Genomic DNA, 26,024 nt, shown 5'->3' on the forward strand with positions numbered 1-26,024 from the left:
GGCAGTCATAGAATCTCCAAATTATGTCAACATCCTACAAAGAGGGTCTTACACAAAATGATTGGTGCCAAAGTCATGGCCTTAATACATTTTTTGCATTGAGTTTATCATCCCTTTCATTAGGGGTGATGTTCCTGCTAACTAACACATTAATAGCAACACCTTGAGTACACACTCAGAGATGAGAGACCTGGGCAGCAACCTCACCTTTGACCACCATGTCTCCAGAGTGGTAAGAAGGGCAGTCTATATTGCTCATCTCATAAGTAAGGGCATTGCCGCTAGGAAAAAAAAGAAGTTATAGTTATAACCCCTTATAGTGTTCCTCCATCAGGCCAGTAACTGAGTACAACACCCTTGTTGGTATGTACCTTTCCAACACCTGCAGCAGTTGGAGAGACCACAAAGGCTCCTCAGAAGGAAAATTCTAGGTCTTCAGCATCTGTCCTATGTGGATCATTGGAAATCTCTGTCACTTTATTCTGTTTCATAAAGACTACTCTGATCATTGTCTGTGTTTGCTTGCACTGCTTTATCTTGGATGAACATTGTCTGTATTTTTTCTGGATTTGGAGTTTTCTGCTTATAAAGGATTTACCATCTACCAAGCGTCGCTTTTGTCTTGCAACAGCTGCTTTTTATTTTTCTCCCAGAAGTTACCACATCTTTGGAACAGACTCCCAGTATATGTTAAGTAGAGCACCTCATTGGCCGTCTTCAAATGCAATCTGAACGACTGGATAGGTAACTGTAAATTCGCCCTGGGGTTTCCACCTGTGTTCCTCTTGGACAGGGGCAATAGGTACTGATTGTGGAAATAAGGGTAGAACTTGGCTAGGCTTGTAAGGGCCCTCGGGCCATTAGCCTAGTAACTTCCTATGATCCTTCACTTCGGTGTTCCATCACAATTTACGAATGGTCTTTAAAATGGGCCCTGCATAAAGGCAAGACCTCTCCTGTAAGCAGAGCCCAGGAATGGGCTTCAACATGAATCCTGCAGAGAGGGAAGTCATGTCTTCTCTGAAGACCCACTCAACAAAACAGAACAAATATAAAATTAACCAAATTCAGTGTAACCATATAGCCATACAAACACATCCCAAAATAACACAACAAACCAGTAAAATAATAAAGTTAGTAATGTAGTAATAACCAGAGTACTAATGCTTAATTTAAACATTACAAAAAATCATTGCACACCACTAGAGTAGAATGCTCTCACTAAGCCAGTCTGTTTATAAAACACAATGTAAACCCCTGCACTGTAGTCAGGGTACAGTTACCGCATCCCAATGAAATTAATGGGAAGCTATTAAAAAATATATAAATGTGTGAGGGATGTGTATGGCTGTACATTCAATCATGCGAGGTTTACTATATGATTGCTATTTTGTTATTTCAGTGTAAGGTTATGCTTCCATATAGGGTCCCTATTAATTACTCAAACTTTTTAAATTTCAAATGTCATATGGTCGACACCAAATGATCGAACTTTAAAAAGTTTAAAGGTGAAAAGCAACGGCTCTGTATGGCACAGAATGGGAAATTTCCCTTTTCTGCACTGAAGTGCGATCTTGGAGTTGGTATATTTAAGTAGCGGGGCTGTGGGGGGTGCAGGTGGGCTTCCCCCGTGCTCAGAGCGTTGAGGTAAGGTTTTGTTTTACATTTTTTTTATTATATTTTCAATGTTTCAAACTTTGCTCATATGTTGTCGAACATATAAGGTTCGAAGTTTTGAAACTTTGAATATATAATATAGACCCTCCATATACACAGACAAGAATATACATATACATATATATGTATTTATATATTGTAAACATTTGTGTGTATATTTATGTAAATAAATATATGTGTATGCATAGCTATATGTAAATGTCTTGAGTTTAGATAGGGTGAGTTAACTCAGTTTGTGAATAGTGAAAGCCATGAGTCCTGCAAAGACTTTCTTAATTATACAGCACAAAATATTTCAAACATCAGGCAAAGTAGATCCCCATGTATTCCACTTATCTCCTTCTAGGTAGAGTCTCTGTTTAACTTTAATGGACTGTGTTAATTACCTTTAGTTACTTGAGTAAATTTATTTATTTTTTTAAGTAACAGTTGATTTTTCCATGCTAAAAGTTTAGTGATTGTGGTAGGATTTATTTTCTGCAATGTATTTGTGTTTAATTAGCTTAGTTAACCTATATAGAATCTGGTTTGTATTTGCTTGTAGTGCAATGACTGGCTAGTTGCATTTAGCTTTTTGTTAGGTTTTTAATCTTTTATTTTAACTTATTTTTCTAGTTAGGACTTGTTTAAGTGGTGTTCTTTGTATTTTTGTTTTATGTATAGTAGTTTATTTCTTTAAGATAAATTTATTGGCAGGTTTGAGTTTTGGGGCTTGTTTTAGGTAGACTATAATATTTAGCCAGTAGTATGAATGTAACAGACTTAGTAGAATTATGGGAATTTTAGTAGCTTTGATGGGTAGATGTACTCTTTGGGTATGTTTATGAATCACCAAGAGTGTAGATATTTTACATATTTAAAAATGTGTACACTGTGGCACCCTTATTTACGGTCCTGTTTTAGGATGAATGCGTGTGCATGAATGCATCTGTGTGTGTGTGTGTGTGTGTGTGTGTGTGTGTGTGTGTGTGTGTGTGTGTGTGTGTAGTGATGTATAGTGTATCTGTGCATACTTGTGCAAGTATCAGTATTTATGTATCATGTGTACAATTATTTCTGAGTTAAAGAGCAGGCTGATTGCACTTTATTGGCAGAATACGTAGTCGGATGGGTAACTTATCAATGCCTTGTTCTGGTGTGATTGTTACAGATGGACACTGCAAGACATTTTGCATAAAAAATATAATCTAATAGTAGGGGGAGCAGTTTTTACACTAAATCAGAACACTGTTTATTTTTAAGAAATCAGCCAACATTTTTCATGTTTTCTTTTCCTCCCATTTCTGAAGTGATATTTATGTAAAATACATTTCTTGTAATAGTCTTTTTGTTTCCCGGTATGACTAGGAACTTGCACTATATAAGTATACTTCAGATATCTTGAGTATTCTTTACCAGCAATGTTGTTGAGTAACACTACAAAATAAACCAACTTCAATACTGTGGCATATTTCAGAAAAGAATGATGCACAATAAATTTACTGTTTAAACATTCACAGTTTCCCTTTCATACTGTTAATGTGGTTACTAGAAAAGGTGCAAGAATCCAGCAGTTTAAATTTTCTGGCATATGTGCTGATGTGTTTTTGGCAGATTTTCTTACAACGGTATTTGCATTGTGACAGTACGGTTGGAGCTGGTGAACTTCTGTTGCTATTTCTTATAAGTAATGTAGTCTGCTGGGGTCTTATCTGTCCCACTGTGATTTTTCCACTTCACTTTACAGTAACAGAAGTGTGTGTAACCCATTTAACGGTCTCCGAGGAAGGGATGGTAAATACTCATTTGAATACCAGCAGGGGTCTTCTTAGAATCTCTAGTGAAACTGATCAGCAAGTTCTTGTATATTTATGAAATACTAAAATTCATCATGTGGTTTAGTGGTTTTTTTTTCTGTTTCTATTGAGGTGTGCGCAGTGTTGCTTCCTGTGTAGAAGGATTAAAAAAAAATACTTGTTGGCCACTGTTTAAGTTTTCAGTTTGAGAGAGGAGGTTTATCACTTAAGACTGTGCTGTAAAGTACATACTGTTTTTTAATACAAGTATGTTATGTAAATGTAGAAGCATACCTAGGAATATATGAGGACTATGCAGTCCAACCTCTCCAGGTTATTTTCCATGGCTTTTGGATGACCACTTGTTTCTTTTGCTTGTCTCTTTACATGCATCTTTGCCCTTCTTTGTTAGAATTGCTTGCTTGTCTAATATATTTGTGAATTCCACTATCTGTCTAAGTAGGATTTCTCTTCACATATGTGCCACACTCCTTGTGAAAACAAATTTCTATATGTTCCTCTTCTGGCCCTCATTTTCCACTACATCATGTTTTTGTATGTCATTTTTTCTGAAACATGCCACATTATTGAATTTGGTTTATTTTATAGTGTTACTCGGCAACATTGCTGGTAAAGAATGCTCGAGAATTATGATGACTGCATAAAAATGGGAAAAAAAATAAAAGTGTAATAATTAACATAAAGGGAACATTCCAAATCTGGAGAACACAGGGCAGCCTACAAAAAAAGTAACACTCGCTGGGTGACACCTATACATGCACACTGCTGGCTAATGTACAAGGTAAAACTGTAAGCAGTATTGCAGTCCACTGCCATTCATTGTACTAGTGTTATCTGTACACTTTTCAAAATCTTTGTAGTGTTTTAAGCTGTTTTACTATTTCGCTATCCAGTTATTTCCATTCAGAATACAACCTGTTGCATACAAGAGGAGGAGTGCACTGTTTTCCCAGAGAAAAAGTATTACAGAAACCTACCCAGTCATTCCTGCTGCAGTGGATTGGGAACTAAGCCACCTGGAGCTATTGAGCATTTTATCCTGGCTACCAAAGCAAACCTTGCTGCCATTAAGTATTGCTATTGATTAAGCATTCCATGCTAGTAATGAAAGCATACCTTGATACTGCACGTCCTGCAAACTGTAATAAAATGATAAAACACAGTAACATGCCCAAAATACCAGACAGTAAAGAGGCCAGTGCACCAGGAATTAAAGACCCTAGAGCAAGTTTTAAAAAACAGCAATGAAAGGGTTAATGTGTGGAAGTCAGTAAAGTGCAGGCCACATAAGACACAAAAAAAAACAGTTAAAATATCAATAATAATTAAATTTCAAGTATACCAGTAGTTGAACAAACCCACAATGCAATTCCCAGACATAGTTAATATTTATGTATTGAGTTTAGTAACTGGGTTAAAGCACTGATCCATATGGACCTATTTCACTCTAACTCCGAACAAATGTAATTGACAGTGGACAAGCAGATTAACAAGAAGTATTATGAATACATGCAGAATGTCTGAAGGTAACAATAAATACATAATAGTAATAAAGTACACAGTATAAAGGACAATAGGAAGGGATGATTAAAGTAAGGAGGGAAGAAGAAAAAGAGTGAAACAGTGAAGGGACAGATTACAAAGTGCAAACGATAGCAAACATAAGGTAGCGGCACACCAAAGCTAACTATGTAAAACATGTACAGTGTGAATGATGTCACACATCAGTATCGGGAAATGATGCGAGTAAGACAAAGGTGCTTGATTGGGGGATTAGATGATGTGTCCACAGGGAAAACATTTGCAAATTGACTCAGACTTGAGATGGACTTTAAGCTGAGCACAGAGTGAAGGGTGCAAGGTGAGATCTTGTAAGATTAGTATTCACAGAGTTTGGGGCCCAGAATGAGAAGGCATGGTTAATGCAATGTTTCCACAACATTAAAGTAGTGGACCAGAGTGGTTAAGATGTCTTGGATTGTAACTGGGGGTTGTTTGATTAGGTTGGAGGTAAGAGAAGAGCAGGAGTGTTCTTTGAGGAGCTTGTATAGTTAGGATCCAAGAAAGCAGGTTGACACATTGTCTAGCTTTATTAAGCATGACACAGTAATGTTGATTTTTAGGGGCTAGGATAATGAAATGGCAGAAAGAATTGATTATAATTTGGATGGTGGAGAGTTTTTCTTGGATGCTGCTGCAATCTGTAGAAGTCCAAATTCAAGATGTGGTAGAATGCCTTTGCTTACAGCATTCCTTGTTGGTTTGGAGAGAAGGGGGGGGGGGGTTAAAGCTAAAATAGGAGGGAATGCTATTTTCCATATTTGTTCTAGGTGAAGGTGAAAGTTCAGTGCAGGATTAAGTCACGTACCAAGGTATTTGAAGGAGATGGCTTGATCAGTGGAGTTGTCAGGATGGCCAAAGATAAGAAGTGATTAAGGGTATTTTACCTTTTCGGGAGGTACCAAACACCATTGTTTCTAGTTTTGGAAGTGCTCAGAAGTAGCTTTTTGTTATTAAGGTATTTGATAAGAGAAAGGAAGTCCGCTTGTTGCTATATGGCAGAGTAGGTCAGGTTTAAGTGAAATAAGACGTAGTCATCAGCATAAAGTAAGCGAAAAAGGTGAGGGAGGTCAAGTGTTAGTTCATTAATGAAAGTAAAAAAAGAAAGGGAGCTAAAATGGAGCCCCGAGCATTTCCTTTAAGAACAGGTGTGAAAGCAGAAAGCTTGTTTTGAAACTGCTGAGAGAAGTACTAATTGGAAAGATAATTTTTAAACAGGGAAGCTGTATATGGGCTAATTCCAGTTTTAGGTGATCTAAAATAATGTTATGGCCAACCAGATTGAGTGCTCTGCTGAGGTCAATAAAGATGGCTGCAGTTAGGCCTTTGTCCATAGCCAGGAGTAGTTATCAGTTTAACGTAGGGAATGAATACCCTCCGCCGCAAAAAAAAAAAAAAAAAAATTTAAACCAAAATGAAGATGGGGCTGTGTCCCCCCACACACCCCCTAACTAAATATACCAACTCCGAGATCGCTCTACAGTGGGGAAAGGGACAAAATCTGCATAACGGCCAAGGGAATTCTTTCCCTGTGTTAATCGGCTGTTTCCATTTTTTTGCTTTCGCTATTACCAGAATGACATTTAGGTATTTGCTAACCTAAACGTTCAATCAGGTAATAGGGACCCATGTTTTGAGTTGGGTAGAAATTATAAATGTGAACAAGGGGGAGACTATGAAGTCCTTGCATATGAAAAGGAACCATGGGAGAAGATTGTTGAGACCAGAAGATGAGTTGATTTTTAGTTCAAGTTCTATGTGTTTAGCTCTGAATCTGAAAGTGAGAATATAGGGGGGAGGATTAGAGGGAGACCATTATTAATGGAATCAGGGATGGGAAGTATGCTGAAGTGGCGCTAGTGATATGAAATGAGGAGGAGTGGGTGTTAGCTGGATTAGTATGGCCTATTAGGCAGATGACTGCTGCCCAGAATTATTTAGGTGATTTTGAGAAGGGATGAATGGTGTTTTTTTCATAATGTGACTTCTGTGTTGCCTGACTGCCTGTGTAGCTAGATTTCTTAATTTAGTATATTATTGCCTGGAGGTATTGTCCCTGAGACTAAGGAAGCATTTGAGTTTGTACATGAGCCAGTTTTTTTGGGGGGGTTATAGAGATGTGTTTTTAGGGAAGAAGGTGTCCTGGAGGTGATTGAGAATTTGTGTGAGGAGAATGCATCAATGGTTTGAAATCAGTAGAAAAAAGATAGGACACACAAGCATTGAGATTTGAATTGTCTGATGGAGAATATTGGGATTTGTTCTGAAAAGATACAAGTGAGGGAGGAATTTTGTTTGTGATGAGAGATGGCGATGCTGATTGGATAATGGTCATCGTAGGAAATGGGGGCTGAATTTGAGAAATAATGTTAGTATTGGTAGTAGTAGTAATGATAAGATTAATACTGAGGGGTAAGACTTTCAAGATGGCTGCACATCGAGTAACAGCATAACTGTAGTTCTACCAGGCGAAAACAGAAATTCAGCAGAGAAGGCCAGTAGACTTTTGTGTTTATGGATAAATTTCAAGTAACTGGCTAGTAAGTGTACTGCCTGGATGCCATGAAAAAAGAAATACCAAGACCTGGAAAAATCAGCTACAAAACGTGAGGAAGAAACACTGACCGGGGAAAGTTCTGCAGCTGTTTAGCAAAAAGCAATGCAACCTCCAGACATGACTTCCAGTAACCTACAAGAAGATATAAAACAACTGCACACAGACCTGGTTAAAATAAACGAAACACTGATGGAGTATATCAACACACACAACAAAAGGTTGGAAAAATGGAAGAAGCTTTAAACGGGTATTCAGATGAGGTGATAAAGCTTCAAAAATCAGAGGTTGAAATGAAAAAAAAGGCTGGCTGAATATGAGACTGGCCAGGAAGTGATGTTTCAAAAAATAATAAAATTAGAGGACAGAGCAGAGATTTTCAGCTATACCAGAGAAGCCAGAAGGAGCAGACTGCATTGATTTTATGAAAGCACAAATAAATAGTAAAGATGCAATCCTACCAACAACAGAAGGAGTTGATTTGGACAAAACTGTGATGGGACAAAATACTAAAAGTAGGATTCAATAGAGTGTTTGTGGAAAGGGATTACTCGTTGTACACCAGGCAGAAGAGTAAATTCATTCCACTATTCAGGGAATGTCAAGACATATGTGAGAGATTCAAACTGCTGTACCCATCTGTCTTCAAGGTTATGAGAGACAAAATAATTTTTTGGTGACGTATATGCTAAGGAGGAAATACAGAAGTTTGTCCAACAAAAGGTGAACTGTGAAACGGAAGGCAATTCTCCACTCTTTCAGCAGAAAATGTTGGAGAGAAGGAAGGGAGCCCGAGTGTTGACTAGAAGAATCGGGAGTACGTTGGAAATGAAGCAGAGGCAGGATACAGGATTTGGAGATGTAGATGAACAGTAAAAAAAAACAGTAACCTAATGTGGGATTATAATTCAATAGTTATATTTGTGAAGTATGACAACAAGAAAATCTGGAAATATTGGACTTTCAGAATTTGTTGGACTTTGGGGGGATTTTGAAGTATATGCCCTACTTCATGTCATTAATGTCTGGAAAAATGCTTTTGGGGAGGGGAAGAGAGGGGAGGAAAGTTAACCATAAGTAAAGAACATTTTTTTCTTAATATTACTATTTTTGTGGTGTATGGTTTTCTTTGCATGCTATAAAGTAAAATTGTCTCTGTTATTTTTTTTTTTTAAGTGTAGTGGGGATTGTAAATAGGTGCTGCTGATCTTTGTTTCCTTTCTTTCTCCCTTCTTTTTTCTTCTTTAAGAAATGTAGGCACTGCAGTGTAAAACAAAGCCTTGTTAAAAGAGCATGACAAAAGAAAAATTAATGTGCTTTTTCTCATTCTTGCATGAGGGAATGACAGGTTTAAGGACCTTAGAATGATTTAGTAACGTTTTATGAGAGAGCAAGTAAATGAAAAAGAATATTGAATTTTATGAGGCTTTTTTTTTCTGGCAAATGAATGTATGCTTAGTAACACTTCAGTGTCTAGCCCTCGTATCTCCATGGAAACAGTCTGATAAAGAGAAATTGACTGTCTGATTCTCATGTCTCCATGGAGACAATCTGATAGAGAAATTGGTTACCAGTCTGGTGGAGAGTGATTGGCTGGGGAAAAAAAGAAGAGAGAAACTGGCTAGGAGATGATGTTCTTTGAAAGCATTTATGGGAGGGCTATAAAGATAAGACAAAACTAGTTAGCAGTGCACTTAGTAGAAGCACAGGCTGCACCATGCGTCTTAACATAGATTTCTTTTAGGTTAACTCAAATCTGAGACTGTGGCTGTCATTTTGGGGCATTTGTTCCTGTTAGCAGGTTAAAACTTCAATATTTGAAAATGTACATAGTTTGTGTGTTTAGTATTAAATGAATAGGTTTTAGGGGGGTATTGGGGGTTGTTTGTATTTTTTTGTTTGAGGGCTTTCAATAAAACAAAACGTTTTGAAAGTTGTGACATAGGCTCAAACGGCTATGACAGGGAACCACTACATAAAAGTTCAACCTACCAAACAGTGTATACCTGTAACACAAAAGCTGGAACTAGATATTTAACAAAAAAGGTGGGAATATTACAGTGATGCTTTCTGTAATGTCTTTAAATGTTAATGGTCTCACAGATAAATAGAAGAAAGAAAAAAATAGTGAACTATATTTAAAAATGTAGAGTACAAATAGCTATCTTATAGGAGACACACTTGGAAAGAACTGAACGTGTGAACTTGATAAAGAAAGGTTTTCGGGATGGTTATTCAGCAGAATATCTGGGACAAAGGAAAAGAGAAGTACTTGTATTGCAAGAGGAGCTCCAATAGTGATAGAAGAGGCTAAAAACAGATAATGGCAGATGTGTAACGCTAAGGGGCTCCTGGCAAGGGAGGAGAAATACATTGGCATGTATTTATATTCCACCTAAAACTGCTGTAATGGAGATTAAGAAAATTCAGCAAGAAATATTACTTATTGGTGGGGACTGGAATTTGATTAACAGTAGTGAAAATGTGTCTGGGGGGCCCAGAAGGGAGAATATAACAAAGCAGGGTAGATTTTTGAAGAAATTTATGAAAATATTTGGCATAGAAGATGTGAATTCAGTAATAGGAGTTTAGAGTGAATATACATATCCCCCAAGATATAAAAAACTGGGCTGGGCTAGGCAGAGAATGTATATTTCACATAAACGTGCATTTAATTGAATGTCTTGGAACACGCCCAATAACTATTTTGGGTTATGCGCCAATAATAACTAAAATAAAAACATAGGGTAATGAAGAAAAATGAGACACTGGCACTTTCTCACTGTATCTTTTGAAAAGAGAGGAATTTAAGGACTGGGTAGTGGGGATTATTCAGGAGCTATTTGAGAGGATAGAAATTACTTCTGAAAGTATAGCTAGGTATTGGGATAAAATTAAAGTGGAGTTTAAAAAACGGGTGGAAATAAAAGAAAAGAGAGCTTTGGTTAAGAAGTAACCAAAATTATTTAGAGGGGCAAGAAGTGGATCAACAGCAGAATTCTAAGCAGAAAATAAGGGATTACCTCAATATACACAAGTTTAGAAAGATCACTGTTAAGCAGCTATTTTTCTGATAACACTAGAGCACAAAAACCTTTTAAGTACAATGATTCAGGCAACAGAAGGTAGAAAGAGCTGTCGCCAAGCTTAGGGAGCCTATAACAAGTAAAGTAACAAGAGATCCTGTAGAGATATTAGAAATATTTTGGAAATTCTATAAAAGATTGTATAAAGCACAGAAATATGGAAATCAAGAAAAGATGCAAATAGAAATGTTTATGGAAAAATTAAATGTGCAAAGGTTAGCGGTAGATGAGCCTCCATTACTAACAGGCTAGGAGGAGATGAGATAAAAATTGTGAAATATAACCAATCTACAGGAAAGTCCCCAGGAATAGTATTCCTGTGGAAGTTTGGAAGCTAGGAGGGAAAAACTGATAAAATCTGGAAGGTTTTGTTTAACATATTTTAAGATGAGAAGTAGCAATATCCTGGAAGAAAGCAGTGGTAGCTGTAATACCTAAACAGGGTAACGATCCATCAGATCCAGCTTCATACAGGCCCATTTCAATATTAAACCATGATTATGAATTGTTCATGTCTATAATGGCTAAAAGAATGGCAAAAGTAATGTCAGAATTGATGGATATATTTCATTGTGGTTTTGTGGAGGTGAGGCAAACAGCTGACAACATTAAACAAAACATTGAGTCACAGGGAAGCGGAATGTAAGAAAATGCCTTTGCTGCTGTTTGGTCTTGATGCAGAGAAGACTTTTGACAGAGTAAGCTGGGACTTTGTGAGCAGGGCAACGGAAGCATTTGCATTTCCTGAAAAAATTATAAGGTTGATAAGGAGGATATATGAGGGATTGGAGGCAAAAATGTAAAGTGGGTAGGGTCCTCTCTGATAATTTCTGCTTGAGCAGATGAACCATGCAGGAGTGCCATTTTTCAACTTTGATTTATATTTAGAACCATTGGCAAAGCAAATAAGGGATTCAGAAATTCAAGGATATAATTGGTGTGGTAGTCAAGAAAAGATGTCTGTGTTTACATATGATATTATTTTATACCTGACCAAACCAAAAAGAGACATCATGGTGTTGTGGAAGATATTGCTTTTTGCTTTTTAGGATGCAAAATTAATGAAACTAAAACAAAGGCAATAGTGGTAAATAATGTGCTCACATATGAATTGGTTCAGCAATATCCATATTTATGGGGACATGATAAAATGAAGTATTTAATTGCATGGATTAAAAATTATTCTGGTGTGGCAGTTAAGGATATGTGGGAAGAGACTAAACAAAAGATGATACAAAATTGAGAAAATAGAAGCTGTGTTGTATGGATATGGATAGTAAGATACAAACATTTAAAATGTTTTTAGTCCCATTAGTCTTGTACACAGGTCAGGCATATTTTATCAACCAAGAGGAGAAGTTGTGGATAACAATTAATAAAGAGCTGAAGGACTTTATTTGGGAGGGGAAGACTGCAATAATCAAGTGGGATATGCTGATTCTTCCAGTAGTACAGTGCAGGTTGGGATTAACCAATTTGAAGGGCTATTTCAGAGCTACACTGTTAAGGCTACTGTACATAGCACAAGCAGAAAACTATAATTCCAAGTGGGAAGGGAGAAGGAATGATTATGAAATGGGGGAAGCTCAAGAAACAAGGAGAGATTGGGACTATGTGTGCAGGCCTTTAAAGGGAATAACAATAATCATACAGATGTTATATCTATAATGTAGCAGAAAGTATCCTGAGAACTAAGCCAGCACAGGAGTGGAGAAAGGGGATTCTGCCAATAGAGATGACTGCAATTAGGGATATAAACAGTAGGCAATAGGGGGCTGGAATTTGTTTGAGAAAACAGGCAAAGGAATCAACATATTGGGGCAAATAACTAAAGAGGGAAAGATGATAGAATGGGAAGACACCACAAATTTATATGGGCTGCAGGTTAGAGATTGCCTTCCCTATCAAGGATTGATGTCAGAGTATAGGCAAAGAGAAAAAAATTGGGGGGGGTCCTAAACTAAAGATAAGCACTGGCAGAGCTTTTTTTTAGAGTCTAGAACAGAAGCTCCCATTAGAAAAGGAATATTTAGTAGAGCATATCAAATATTGCATGATAACTATAAGAATTAATCAGAAGAGGTTAGAAAGGATTGGGAAGAGAGTTTGGATAAGAAATTCGCAAAGAAACAATGGGAAGGTATATGTATGTCTCCCAAATATGCACCAAAGTCCATACGATTTAGGATTTTTGCTTGGAAATGAAAAAGAAAAAAAAAAGAAAAAGAAACTTAATGTTGGAAAGTATTATTTGTTTGTTTTGGGCAAGGATACCCGTCACTGTCATCCATATTACTAGAACTGCCATAGGATGCCCATCACTGTCATTCATATTACTAGAACTACTATAGTGCCCTGATGTCAAGGATATATACTGGCCTTCAATGCATGGGCAAGGCATACCACTGTGTATCCGATATAGTGCATCCTTGAGATACAGCCACATTTATTTTTCCACTGTTTACTTATGGGGAAGACTTAAAAAAGTGCATTTGAAAATCTTGGTGGTGAAATACAAGTCTGCAGTGGCAGCGATAAAACTTCCTACTGATCACTACAGTTAGTCATGTGTTCCCCACCCACAAGCTGCACAAATATGAGCAGTGTGTGCTAATCTTAACAGTCTCCCATTGCTGCAACATTTTTGAGAAGTATAGCTTACCCATATTAATGATTTGCTTTTCTGTTTCACTTGTTTCTCTTTGGCAGCTTTGTTTTCCTTCTTTATCCAGTGATCAGCTTCTTGACTATTTGTCAAGCTTTTCTTTTGTTTTGCCTGACTTCATGGTTGAGTTTGTACAGGTTAATCTGTGAGGATCTTTAGAAGAATAGCCTTGCATTCCCATAGTAGTCATTAGCCCTTTTTGCAGTATGAATATCCAAAGACAGGTCATATAAGTATATGTTGGAATAGTTACATTTCTCCCCCATCCACGAGGGCCAGTGTGTTGCCAGACTGAGGATGAATTTGCTGTTAACCATCCATTCATCCAAATTATGTTTGACTAGGATAAGAGAAGTGTGCTACTTTATGTGGAGTGGAAGACTGTTCTATAGGAGTGGTATTCTCTCTGATACATACCTCTCCTTCCAGCATGTTCTATTAATTTTGCAAGAAAGATTTGGGTACTTTAAGTGGTTGTTTATGACATCATTGAAATTGCGAAGGTGTAAAAGGTGTGAAACAATAGGATCTTTTGAGGATCTAGACACACAAAAGAAGTTGCCTCTCAATAGCCTATATGATATAGAGAAGAGACCAGGCTTTAAGATGGTCTGCATAGTTTGTGATTTAGCCCTTGATTTTGAGAGAAGCATTGTGGTTGTTCCAGTTGTTACAAGTGTTTGAATAGGTACACATCAAAAGTGAGTATTAAAATTGGCCTAATGAGTGCCAGGTACAGGGGAACAGGTAATGTCCCTAGATCTGTACACCATATCTTTTTATAGGTTGTGTGATTAAAAAGGACTTCTTATAATGGTGGATGAATGATTATAGAAGGACAGTTCATTGTTTTAGACAGGTTCCAAGATCTCTGAGATCAGTTTTCAGATGATATTGTTAATGTTATATTTAAAAAGAGAGTTAGGCTTACCAGAGGATATGATTATACATCTTTGCCATTAAATTTTAGCCCATGATTTTGACACCAACTATTTGTTTTCTTAAGTTATACTTGTTTTCTTAAGTACCCTACTGGTTGATAGATGCTTATTCCCAAATGACTACTTTCTTCTAGATCTAGTATCCCTTTTCTATTCTTTCCCTGGGGTTACATGGCTCATTCTCTGACTTTTTCCAGATAGATTCCATTATTAGCGGAGTACTGTTACTTGTAAATGGGTCTAGTCCATATTCAGATTTGACTGAAACTTCCATTGATGGAAGGTTTCAGCTTTTTTGGGGATGCATTTTCCTAAACCAACTTATTTTGATATTGGTTCTTATTATTGGTTGTTAATGTAAACTGAGGCTTTGAATTAGACATGCGCACAAAATTCTGTTCTTAAAAACAATTTTATGGCTGACCAAGGTAAAAATTGAATGGCTACAAGCCAGCTGTTGATACCTGTGGGTGGGTGTTTTTTTGCTATGGAAGTAAACGCAAGGGAAAGTGAGGGATTAACACCAAGAAACAACATAGCAAGTGTTTGTGGAAGGCAGCTCTGTTCAAACTGTTGCAGGCTGATTAGAGTGTAGGACACAGCGACTGAACATAACTGACCCTTTTGTTTGCAAGTTGTTGGGGTTAGGGGGGGAAAATTCTAGAACCTCATGCTGCAAAAGCCTCTTCATTTCTCAAAGAAGTAGATGACAAGAGCTTAGTGGACTCCTCTCAGCAGGGGTTCCAAAGACCAAATTGTAAAATAAGTAAATAATGAGCTTAAGCTCTTAATTACTGCCACTACAGTGTCCAGCATATGAAGAAATGTTATGCAGCATTTATTTAACAGCATTCGTTATGGTAACGCCATAAAGCCAGAAACTGGACACCATCCATTGGCCTCAACAGCTAATAATCTGCAGTCTCTAGTTATCTAATGTGTCACTCTGCAGCCTCCATGTAATGCTCTCATCTGTCCAGAGATTTATAAAGTTGTTACTAGTAGGAGTGCAGAGTGACCTGCGTGACTTTTCACACTTTCATATTGCTTGTTTTAATCCCAAGATTTCCTTTTGTAAAATTGTCATCCACAACCTTTGATCATCAATAAAAGGAAAGTTAAATATTTATGGATTGCTTATACAATTTGTTTTATTCTCTCTTGCTTTCGTTTGTAGAATCAAAGGCTGGTGGGTAACGCACCACTACATTTCTACATTTTTGTCTGGAGTAATGCTAACATGGTAAGTTTTACAAGGTAAGGAGGGGATTTTGACAGATTAGGAAAATAATTAAAGATTTGAAGTATCCTGTTGTTGACTGTCAGCCAGTGGCTCTTGAGCTTTGTGTGACTGTTTGTGAATTTTGACTTGCTTTTTGGAGATTTAAAGGTCCAAAAAAAACAGGTTGGGTGTGTACTCTTTGTGCTCCACAAGGAAAAGTAATGATGTTCTTCATCTCACATTGCTGCAGTCCTTACATATGGGTAGTCCGCTGTCCTCGGTCGGCCCGAATACCAAAGTATTAGGCTGACGTCGGTCATGGGCGCTCAGATCTGACATCAGAGCGTCAGGGTATAAAAGCGCATGACCGACGTCATATCCTCAGTCTTTTTTGCCGCATGGTCCGATGCAGAAGCAGCGTTGCAAGTGCCGTTCGGCGTTCTGAAATTTTCGGATTCTGAGTTTCAGACCGAAAACAAGTTGGGCTAAGTACCCCGTTGGGGAATATTTTTGTTTTTTCTTGCCTCAGTTAATTCCGGATGTCAGGAAAAGTGAATAATTGTATTTCTTGTGGGAAACAGATACCGCATAGGGATTATCACTCTCTTTGCATTCCTTGTTTGGGACCCGTAGTCGGGTGTCGGTTTTGTGCTAGGTTTAATAAGCGCACTATAAAAAGAAGGTTAGATTGTGCTAGGTTAGTCTTTGGTAAGCGGTGTAATTATAATATGCCGTCGGATCCTCCGACGCCCGCTTCCACGAAGAAGCGCAAAGACAAATCCTTGAAACCTAGACAGGTTGATTCGTCCGTTTCGGACGCCGGTCCTGCAGAAGCTACAGTGGAGCAGATGGATCCGGCTGAAGTTTCTGTTGAGTCTCAGGGGGAAACTTTGATTTTGCAGGATGTGGCCTCACAGGAGTCAGGTCAAGCTGAAGGGGCCTCTCAGGTTACTGTTCTCCCTTCTATGCCTAAGGTGGTTAGGCCTTCTGCTACTATTTCTAAGGCTTCTTCTAAGGGCAGGTCTGTTTTGCCTTCCTCTGGTGTCCCTCCAGGTACTTCAGGGTCTGTGCCTAAAAAGCACATGCTTAAAATGGCAGAAGATTTGATTACTTTAATTAGAGGTTCTATGCCCTCCTGATAAGAGGCCCAGGGTGGAGCCAGAGTTGGAAAGTTTGGATCAGGCCTCAGACGACTCAGACTCTTCTGCTGAAGATATTCAAGATTTTCCCCCTTATTCGGATTCTGATGCAGAGGATTCCACTCCTTCTGCTTCTCCTCCAGAGGATTTTTCATTTTCAGAAACTCTGCATTCCATGAGGGAGCATTTTAAGTGGGAAGGACAGGATTTCTCTGATTCACGAAAGAGGCTTAGGGAATTCTTGTTTTACCACAGCATAGACCCTTGGCTATACCTCCTGTTTTGGATGTTGTTCAAGATGTTTTCTCGAGGCTTCCCTTAATCCAGATTCTTTGCCTCCTGCGCCAGTTAAACCGGACAGGTATTACAGGGTGCCTGAGGCTCATAAATATCTGTATAAGAGTCCTAGGGCGGACCCAGAAATTATTAGTCAGGGGCCTAAGGGTGTTAGAGCTTCTGTTGTAAAGAATCCGGTTCCTCTAGATAAGGAAGCTAGAGCTTTGGATAGATGGGGTAAGAAGGTGTATACCTCTTCTACTTTAGCAATGAGGGCTTTAAATTGCCAGTTTCATATGTTGAAGTATCAGAATTTCCTCCTTTCTCAGCTAAAATCTAAAGTGGATGCTTTGGCAGAGGGCATAGAGTGTAAAGAATTGCAGGATTTAGTACATGTCTCTGAACAGGTGGGTAAGCATTCTTTGCAGTGTGGTTTTGATGCTGTACAGGCCTCTTCTAGGGTGGCTGCCACTGGATCAGTTCTTCAGAGGCACGCCTGGCTTAAGGATCAGAATTTGTCCGAGCATGTTAAAACTAGAATTCTGGATGCCCCTTTACAGTCTGAAGTTTTGTTTGGTCCCCTGTGGAGTCGGTTTTGAAGAAAATGGAAGACAAGGCTAAGTCTATGCAGACTGTTAAAGATTTTTGCAGGTGCAACCTCCAAAGTTTAGTAGAAATTGGCCTACTAAGGGGTGGACCTACCCTTCTTCTGATTCTCAGTCTAGGGGTAGATCTAGACGTGGCAGGGGCAGAGCTCACAGTACATTCAGGCCTAGAACTTGGAGTTCACCTGCACAATCTGCAGGTGAGGGCAGGGGCCAGTCCTTTCGTAAACAGGCCCAATGACCTGCATTTTCAGCTGCCAGATTCTTCTTCCCTGGCAGCTCCTTTGGGAGGAAAATTAGCACTCTTCAAGCAAAACTGGCTTTTAGTCACCCAGGACAAATGGGTATTGGACATTATAAACCGAGGCTACAAGTTCTATTTCCATACATTGCCTCCTTTCAAAGGCATGCCAGACGTTCTTCCTCGGCAAAGGATAGAGGCTCACAAGCAGATTTCTTTACTTCTTCAAATAGGAGCTATACAGCCAGTTCCTCTGTCAGAAGTGGGACTAGGATTTTATTCTCGCCTGTTTCTAGTACCAAAGAAAGGGAACACGTGGAGACCAATTTTGGATTTATCTATCCTCAACACTTATCTGGACATTCCAAAGTTCAAAATGCTGACGTTACAACAGCTTTTACCTCTGTTGGGAAAAGATCACTGGATGGTAACTCTGGATCTCAAAGAGGCTTATCTTCATGTTCCTATCAGGCCCAGTTGCAGGAGGTACCTGCTGGCTGGAAATTTACATTATCAGTTCTCTGCATTGCCCTTTGGCTTATCTACTGCCCAGAGTGTTCACAAAGGTTCTGGCTCCAGTGATAGCCTTTTTCAGGTTAAAAGGAATACAGATTTATCCTTATTTGGACGATTGCCTGATTATTGCACAACACAAAGACGAACTTCTGCATCATCTACAGTATGTGATGGTAGTGTTAAGATGCCTAGGGTATTCTGTGAACGAAACAAAGTCCAGTCTAGTACCCTCTCAGGACATGTGCTTTCTGGGTGTGAGACTGAATACAGCTTCCCAGATGGCCTTTTGACCCCGGACAAACAAAGAAGCCTTTCTCTTTATTTCCATCAAATGTCTCTACAGTCCAGGCTGACTGCAAGGACAGTCCTTCAAGCCTTGGGGTTCATGGCATCTTGTATTCTGGTGCTTCCCAATGCCAAACTGCATATGAGGAAGCTTCAGTGGTATCTCAAAAATGTATGGACACAACACTGCCAAGATCTAGACACTGTCATTCAGATAATACCTTGCATTCAGAAAGAATTTTTGTGGTGGGCTCAGGAATGTCACCTAAACAAGGGACTCTCTGTGACCCGACCAGAGGCGAGTCAGATTCTAACGACAGATGCCTCGGACAAGGCTTGGGGAGCACACCTCAATGGAAAATGGGTGCAAGACACGTGGCCTGTCAGACTTCAACATTTGCATATCAACTTGAAGGAGATGTTAGCAGTCCAATTTGCATTGATGGCTTTCAAAGATTTACGTCACCCAGGACAGGTGTTGATTCAAACAGACAACACTACTGTCATGTGGTACATCAACAAGCAAGGGGGAACCCATTCGTACCCTCTTTGCAGGCAAGCGATAATTTTGTGGGAGACTGCTCTCAGTTTACACCTCAATCTTCAGGCAAGGTTTCTACCAGGAGCACAGAACTCCTTAGCGGATGTGTTGAGCAGACAAATTGTGGATCCTCACGAGTGGAAACTGGATCCTCATGTGTTTCAAAAGTTGACAGTGTTATGGGGGACTCCAGACATAGATCTGTTCGCTTCTCCATTAAATTACCAGTTGCCAAAGTTTTGCACAAAAATGTTTCATCCCACAGCTTGGAAGGTGGATGCTCTATCATTCAGTTGGAGCAATCTTCATGTCTATGCCTTTCCACCTCTGCCTCTCATTCCCAAGGTACTCCTGAAGGCCAGAATAGACAAGCCATCCATGATTCTGATAGCCGGATTGGCCTCGACAGCACTGGTACCCACTACTGAGGAGTTTGGTACGGAGCCTCCATGGCCTCTGCCTTTGATTCCGCATCTTTGTCTCAGGAGGGCAATCACTTCCTCAATGTCAAGATTCAGTCTCTGCATCTCACAGCCTGGCATATTCTGTTTTAGACCCTGGAGGGTCTCAGCTTCCACAACAAGTTTTGAATGTTATTTTGGAGGCCAGAAGGCCTAGTACAAGGAAAGTTTACGCTGATAAATGGAGGAGATTTTTTCTTTGGAGCAAAGCGAAGGACTTTGATGTTTCCAAGCCTGATTTAAGTGTTTCTCTTCAATATCTTACTGAGTTATTGGACAAGGGTTTGTCTTTCTCCTCGATAAAGGTTCATGCTGCAGCCATTTCTGCTCACTATGACTGTGACCCTCCTTTATTTTCCCATCCTTTGTTTAAGCAATTTCTTAGAGGGCAAAGAACATAAGACCCCCACGAGAGCTCCTACTCCTGCTTGGGATCTCAATTTTGTGTTGGAAAAGCTTACTCTACAACCTTTGAGCCTGCAGCTACTGCCGAGTTAAAGTATTTATCATGGAAGACTGCTTTTTTGTTGGCCATTACCTCTGCAAGAAGGGTTTCTGAATTACAGGCCCTTATGGCAGTGGAACCTTTCCTGATTTTTCATAAGGATAGGGTATCTTTATGCACTAATCCTTCCTTTATGCCTAAAGTGGTTTCTAGTGTGGCCTTGAACCAAACTATTCATTTGCCTACTTTTTATGCAAACCCTCAAAATAAAGGGGAGAAGATTTTGCATACTTTGGATATTCACAGGCAGTTACATTATTATTTGAGCAGAACCAAGGGGTTCAGGCAGTCTCAGCAGTTGTTTGTTTCTTTTGCTTTGGGTTCTCAGGGAAAACCTGTTTCAAAACAAACTATTTCTAAATGGATTGGGTTTTGTATTTCTTTCTGTTATTCCCATCATGGTAAGGAGATTCCGCTGGAATCAGACCTCATTCCACTAGAGCTACTGCCACTTCTACTGCCTTTCTAAGGGGTAGCTACAAAGATATTTTGGAAGCAGCCACTTGGAGTTCAGTACATACTTTTCCAAGCATTACCACCTTCCTCTTTATTCTAAGTCTAGGGCTGGATTTGCCACTGCAATATTACAGGGCATTTTAGCAGCCCCTAATGCTTTATGATTTTGCCATCCTCCCTTTACCTCTGCTTTGGGATTCTACCCATATGTAAGGACTGCAGCAATGTGAGATGAAGAACATAGTACAGTTTTGTACCTACCATAAATGTAGATGTTCGAAGATCCACATTGCTGCAGTCCAATTTACCCTCCCTCCTTCCCCTCTGTAGTTTGGCATGGTTATATGGTTTGGGTGATGGTTGTTGTTGGGCATGTTTTGGGAGGTATCCTGTTTTTGGGCTGTGGCCTTTCTTTTTAGGGCCTTCTGACATCTGGGGCAAGAAAAGACTGAGGATATGACGTCGGTCATGCGCTTTTATACCCTGACGCTCTGATGTCAGATCTGAGCGCCCATGACCGACGTCAGCCTAATACTTTGGCATTCGGGCCGACCGAGGACAGCGGACTACCCATATGTAAGGACTGCAGCAATGTGGATCTTCGAACATCTACATTTATGGTAGGTACAAAACTGTACTTTTCTGAACTGCTTCAAGCAGTTGTAACAAAATAATACTGTTGTATCTTGTACTGTTTGACTTCAGATTCAGAGAATTAACCGCAGTCCTTGCCTTTCTCATAAACAATGTGACTGCTGAGTTGCAGAAAGGTTGGATGCCACTGGACTACGTCAAAGTTAGGCAGGTTTGCTATCTTCTGTGTAGGGATTAAGGTAAAAACTTGTTGCAACAGTAAATCCTTTTGCCTCAAGAGAAAATTATGCCTTAAGTGCACATTGTAGGGTAAAGGTCTGAATGTCGTCCTGTTTGCAGGACTTGTGGGATCAGGATAGGGATGCACAGAGCATTTTTATTACCGACAGGAAATGCAAGGTATGATTTGGCATCCATTGATTCTGTGGTTGACAATTCATTTTGGTAAATAGATTTTTATTTTATGTAGTCATTTGAAATATGTTGCTGCTTACTTTGGTTTTATTAGAGAAAAAAAGATGGAGGTCAGTGCAGTGTAAAAAAAATGGTCTGAAAAGATTTTGAGAGAATTACAGTACTCTTTTGATGTGATGCAAGTCCTCCCCCCAACTTGCATCCAGCTTTATTGGCATGCTAACTGTAGCTCTAAATATGTTCATTCTGGTGTAGATATGTCTGGCAGTTGGCACAGAGGTTTAAGTCAATGAATTGTAGTTTCTGTGGTACAGGGTTTAATTCCCACAACCCTCATTTGTCTGCTGGTGACTTTGAACAAGTCACTTAAGCAGACATAATACTCAGGTGGCCCCTGAAAAGGGACTTGTGTGTCCAGTGGACCAGATTAACAAATTGGTATTATTATTACCCAACCCAATTTGCTTTCACCAAGGGCAGTTCACACCTACTCAACCTGGTGGACTTTTTAGAAGGTCACCGTTGCATTGTTGACAAAGTGAAAAGCCCACTGGCTGATGGACAGGACCCAGGAAGTTAGAACTGGGATGTCAACCTATACAAAGAGGTCAGTCACAAGCAGTGTCTCTCCTGGATCTGTCCTGGGACTGCTCCTTTTTGGAATTTACTTCTCTGAAGTCAGGGCCAATGTATAGGGCCTCTGGCTGACCACATTTGCAAATCATTGCAAATTATGAGCAATCATAAAATCCCCCACAGACACATATGTTCTCCAGGAAGGGCTGACACAGACAAATAACTTGTCTGAGGCATGGGCTAAAACTAAGTGTCAAAAAACACGTAGTATCCTTTGGGAAGTCTACTCCTAGTTCATAGTTGTGTACTAGGCCAATGGCTCTGGAGCCTTTACAAGCCTAACCCATAGAAGTGCCCTGGCATCATGTCGCCATTAGTTCCCGGTGCCTCTATCAAGTAGAGCCACTGTAGTAATCCCTGGGGTGAACTTTCCATTTCCCATCCACTCCTCAAGATTTCTCTTGAAAAGGGCCAGTGAGGTGCTCAGGTTGACATGTATGGGAAGTCTATTCCAGAGCATGAGTAGTCTCTGGGTTATGAACATGTGTCCCTCCGGCATGTTCTGTTGATTGTCGTAATGAGGTTTTGAGGTTCCTGGAGCATGTGGTGTGGAGGGATTGAGATTTCTTCAGATGCAGCATTTCTAACAGAGATGGGTCAGACATGGCTTTGTAAGTCAAGCAGAGATTGCCTCTTAGTAGATGATATGAGACACAGAATAGCTGGAGTTTTTTGAGTCTGTCCATGTAGGGCATCTGTTTAAGGCCTAGGATCCGCTTCGTGAGGTACTTTTGTGACCTTTCCAGCTGTTGTAGGTGTTTAGTGAGGTACATGCCAAATGGGGCATTGTACTCTGATTGGTCTAATGAGAGAAGAGTAGAGAGAGAGATGATGACCTCTTTCTTTCTGGATGCAGAACCCTTGATAATGAGATGTGCCACATAGAAGGACTTTCTGACCACAGTGGCAATGTGATGGTCGAAGGAGAGGTTACTGTCAACCTGTGTCCCCAGATCTGTTATAATGCCTTCAGTGTTCAGTGGGCTACCATCAATGTGGAAATTAGTGGGAACTGAGTTTTTCCCAAAGGGAATGACGACGCATTTTATGACATTAAACTTAAGGCCATGGTTTCCACACCAGTCGTTGGTCTCAGTGAGGCCTTTCTGTAGGATGTCTACATCACTTGGGGAGTTAATAATGGCTCCCAGCTTGCAATCGTCAGCGAACTTGGTCAGCCAGAGTCCCTCCGTGTTGGCCTGAACTTCTGAGAAGTAGATGCCCAACAGGAGAGGACCCAGGACCGATCCCTGTGGGACTCCACTCGTGACTGGTCAGCAGTCTGACTTGGAGTCTGCTATTTTCACACTATGGGCTCTATCTGTGAGCTAATTTGCAACCCACCTAGTCATATAGGGGTTGATGCCTAGTTTGGTGAGTCTATCAATAAGTCCTGAGTGGGGAATGGTATCAAAGGCCTTGGCCAGATCGAGGTAGGCTGTATGAACTGCCTTGCCCTTATCCACTGTTCTGGTGACTGACTCAGAGAAGTCAACCAGGTTGAGCATGCATGATCTACCCTTCACAAAACCAAATTGTGTGGGATCCAAAGTTTGGAGATTCCCTGAATCCTTGCTAATTTAGTCCATGATGATGTGCTCCATAGCCTTACATATCAGACTAGTCTGGCTAATGGGGTGAAAATTCCCAGGGTCTGTAGTCGCTCCCCCTTTATGGAGAGGGATGACTGTAGCAGTGCGCCATTCTGTAGGGACAAAGCCTGAGGTGAGGCTGTGATTGAACAGGGCACATAAATGTGGTACCATTTCACTTCTTAGTTCACGTAGAACACAGCCAGGGATATTGTCGGGTCCCATGGAAGCTGTATTCTTGGCCTTGGACAATGCAGCCTTAACTTGTGCTGCAGTAATGCTGGGTGCCTGTTACTTCTGGTAACTATCATATTGACCTCTCACCCCTAAGAGTCAACTCAGTAGTCTGGGACTTGGGGACACACACAGATAGTAATATAGTCTTTGATCATCACGTCTCTGCAGTAGTGAGAGGAAATCATTCTGTTGTGCAACTTGTAAAGAAAGGTATAGCATCTAGGTCCAAGGAAGTCATTGTTCCATTGTATTCTGCATTCATCAGACATTTTATTGAGTACAGTGCTCCCTTTTGCATGTACCTAACTAGGTATAACCAACAATTTGAACATCCACAGAGGTTCCTCACTAAAATAATGCAAGGTGGAAGTAACATGTCCTATGCAGACTGCCTCAAACCCTGTCCTTTGTATTATGTCTCTTACAGGCTGTTGAGGGGAGTTCTGTGCCTGGCATGCAAGGTATTTTCAGACCTCATCCTGATGGACCTCCTGCATATCTGCAGAACAAACAATGCCAGAATTACCCCCCCCCCCCCCATTCTAAAGACTTAAACATTGCCTGGAATATAAAGAGGACCTGCTGAAGAGGCAAATGTGTATCCCATAGACTGTCCATTCTCTGGAAGCAAAGTTCCTCCCTAACCCAATTCAAGTGTAACTTGAACAAGCTGGAAGGGGAACAAGAAATTCATCTCTGGTTTGGTACATATGTCGCTAATGGACTCAGGTAGCTGGTAAATAGCTCATTTCCCAAGGCCCTGCTTGTAAATGTTTAGTCCTGCAAGACCCCGCTTACACTTACCAAGGGTGTCAGAACTTGTCAGAGATTTGGGATGCAGGGCTAGGCTTAAAAAGGCCCTAGTGGTTTTTAGCCTAGTACACATCCATGAAGCTATAATTTTGTGGAATTAGCCCTTAAGAAACCAGTCAAAAGAGACAGACCAGAGGAAACCAGTGGACAGCTCTCTCTCACGGGAGGGAGAATTGTATGCCACGGGAACATTCTGTTGTAAAGTCCAGAACGTTAGCATCAGATGTTGGCCTGTTGGTTTTACTGGGCTGGTATATGTAGACTGCAAAGACAGCATGTTTTGATGATGTGGAGTGGCCAAGTGAGGCCAGCATTTGAATGCTTTGCACATCTGACATGCTGGAACAACCTGAGGACAAGGAGTAGAAATGACAAAAAATTGTCGCAACCAGGAGATGGTGCTTTGGACTCTTACCTCCTGCTTTTTAAAGTAGGGTCACCAAAAGGATGATTCTCTGAAATCTTCCCTCCCTAGGGGTTCATGTGGGGGAGGATCGGTTAAACAATGATACAACTCAATGACCAAGCTGATGAGGGGGAAAAAAACAGCCTAATCAAATAGAAATCAGACGTGTTGCTCTGAAGACATACCTATTTTATGTTTTAGTTCCTGTAACAGATTTTGCAATAAGTTTACAGCTTTCAGACTAAAAAGTAAATAACTGTTTTGCAAGTCATTTTTTCTGTAGGGCATTACTGATAATATAGTACAAAACAATGATGGTAATTATTTACAGATAATCAGATTATCAAGTATTTCTTAATATTAAATATATTTGGAAGCAGATGGTATTTCTTCACACAGTTCTAAAGTGTTTGAGCTGAGATTAAATTATGGTGTTCGCCTCGTAAAATATGCTGTTAGATTTTGTTATTGACATCTGACAAATTTCTAGTAAAATAAAACAAGCAGTGAAGAAAGCAAACTTCAACAGCAGATGTTGGGCGTTTCCTATCCCCACCCACCAAACGTAAGTCAGTTCTAACCAAAAGACAGTACCGATAAAATACAGTATTTTATTTTAGAAGACTTAGTTTGTAATGTTACCTCAGGAGAGACTCTGCTAAAAGAAAGCCACTTCCTGAAACTACTAGTCTAGCATACCAGCTAGTTGTCAGAAACAATGAACACTGCACGCATTTGTTTTTGCAATTCAGAAGAACGATGGTAATTTTCTATCATACTGTTATACACCTGCATTATTTGGCCAC

At 39.9% G+C, this 26,024-nt stretch overlaps 1 protein-coding gene across 4 annotated transcripts in view; it reads left to right on the top strand.

The window, feature by feature from the left end:
• TMEM120B (transmembrane protein 120B) overlaps positions 1 to 26,024 on the top strand; it is a 419,384-nt gene that overhangs the window by 324,194 nt on the left and 69,166 nt on the right. For 3 of the 4 annotated variants that reach the window (XM_044068606.1, XM_044068607.1, XM_044068610.1), the window contains exon 7: positions 15,457 to 15,522. The exons of the other annotated variant lie outside the window; for it this stretch is intronic. In XM_044068606.1, coding sequence (XP_043924541.1) covers positions 15,457 to 15,522 — 66 coding nt within the window. The remainder of the gene's footprint in view (positions 1 to 15,456; positions 15,523 to 26,024) is intronic. 4 annotated transcript variants of the gene reach the window in all.

Source organism: Protopterus annectens, chromosome 4.part0 (genome assembly GCF_019279795.1).
Source record: "Protopterus annectens isolate FY-2018-M chromosome 4.part0, PAN1.0, whole genome shotgun sequence".
Lineage (NCBI taxonomy): Eukaryota > Metazoa > Chordata > Ceratodontiformes > Protopteridae > Protopterus > Protopterus annectens.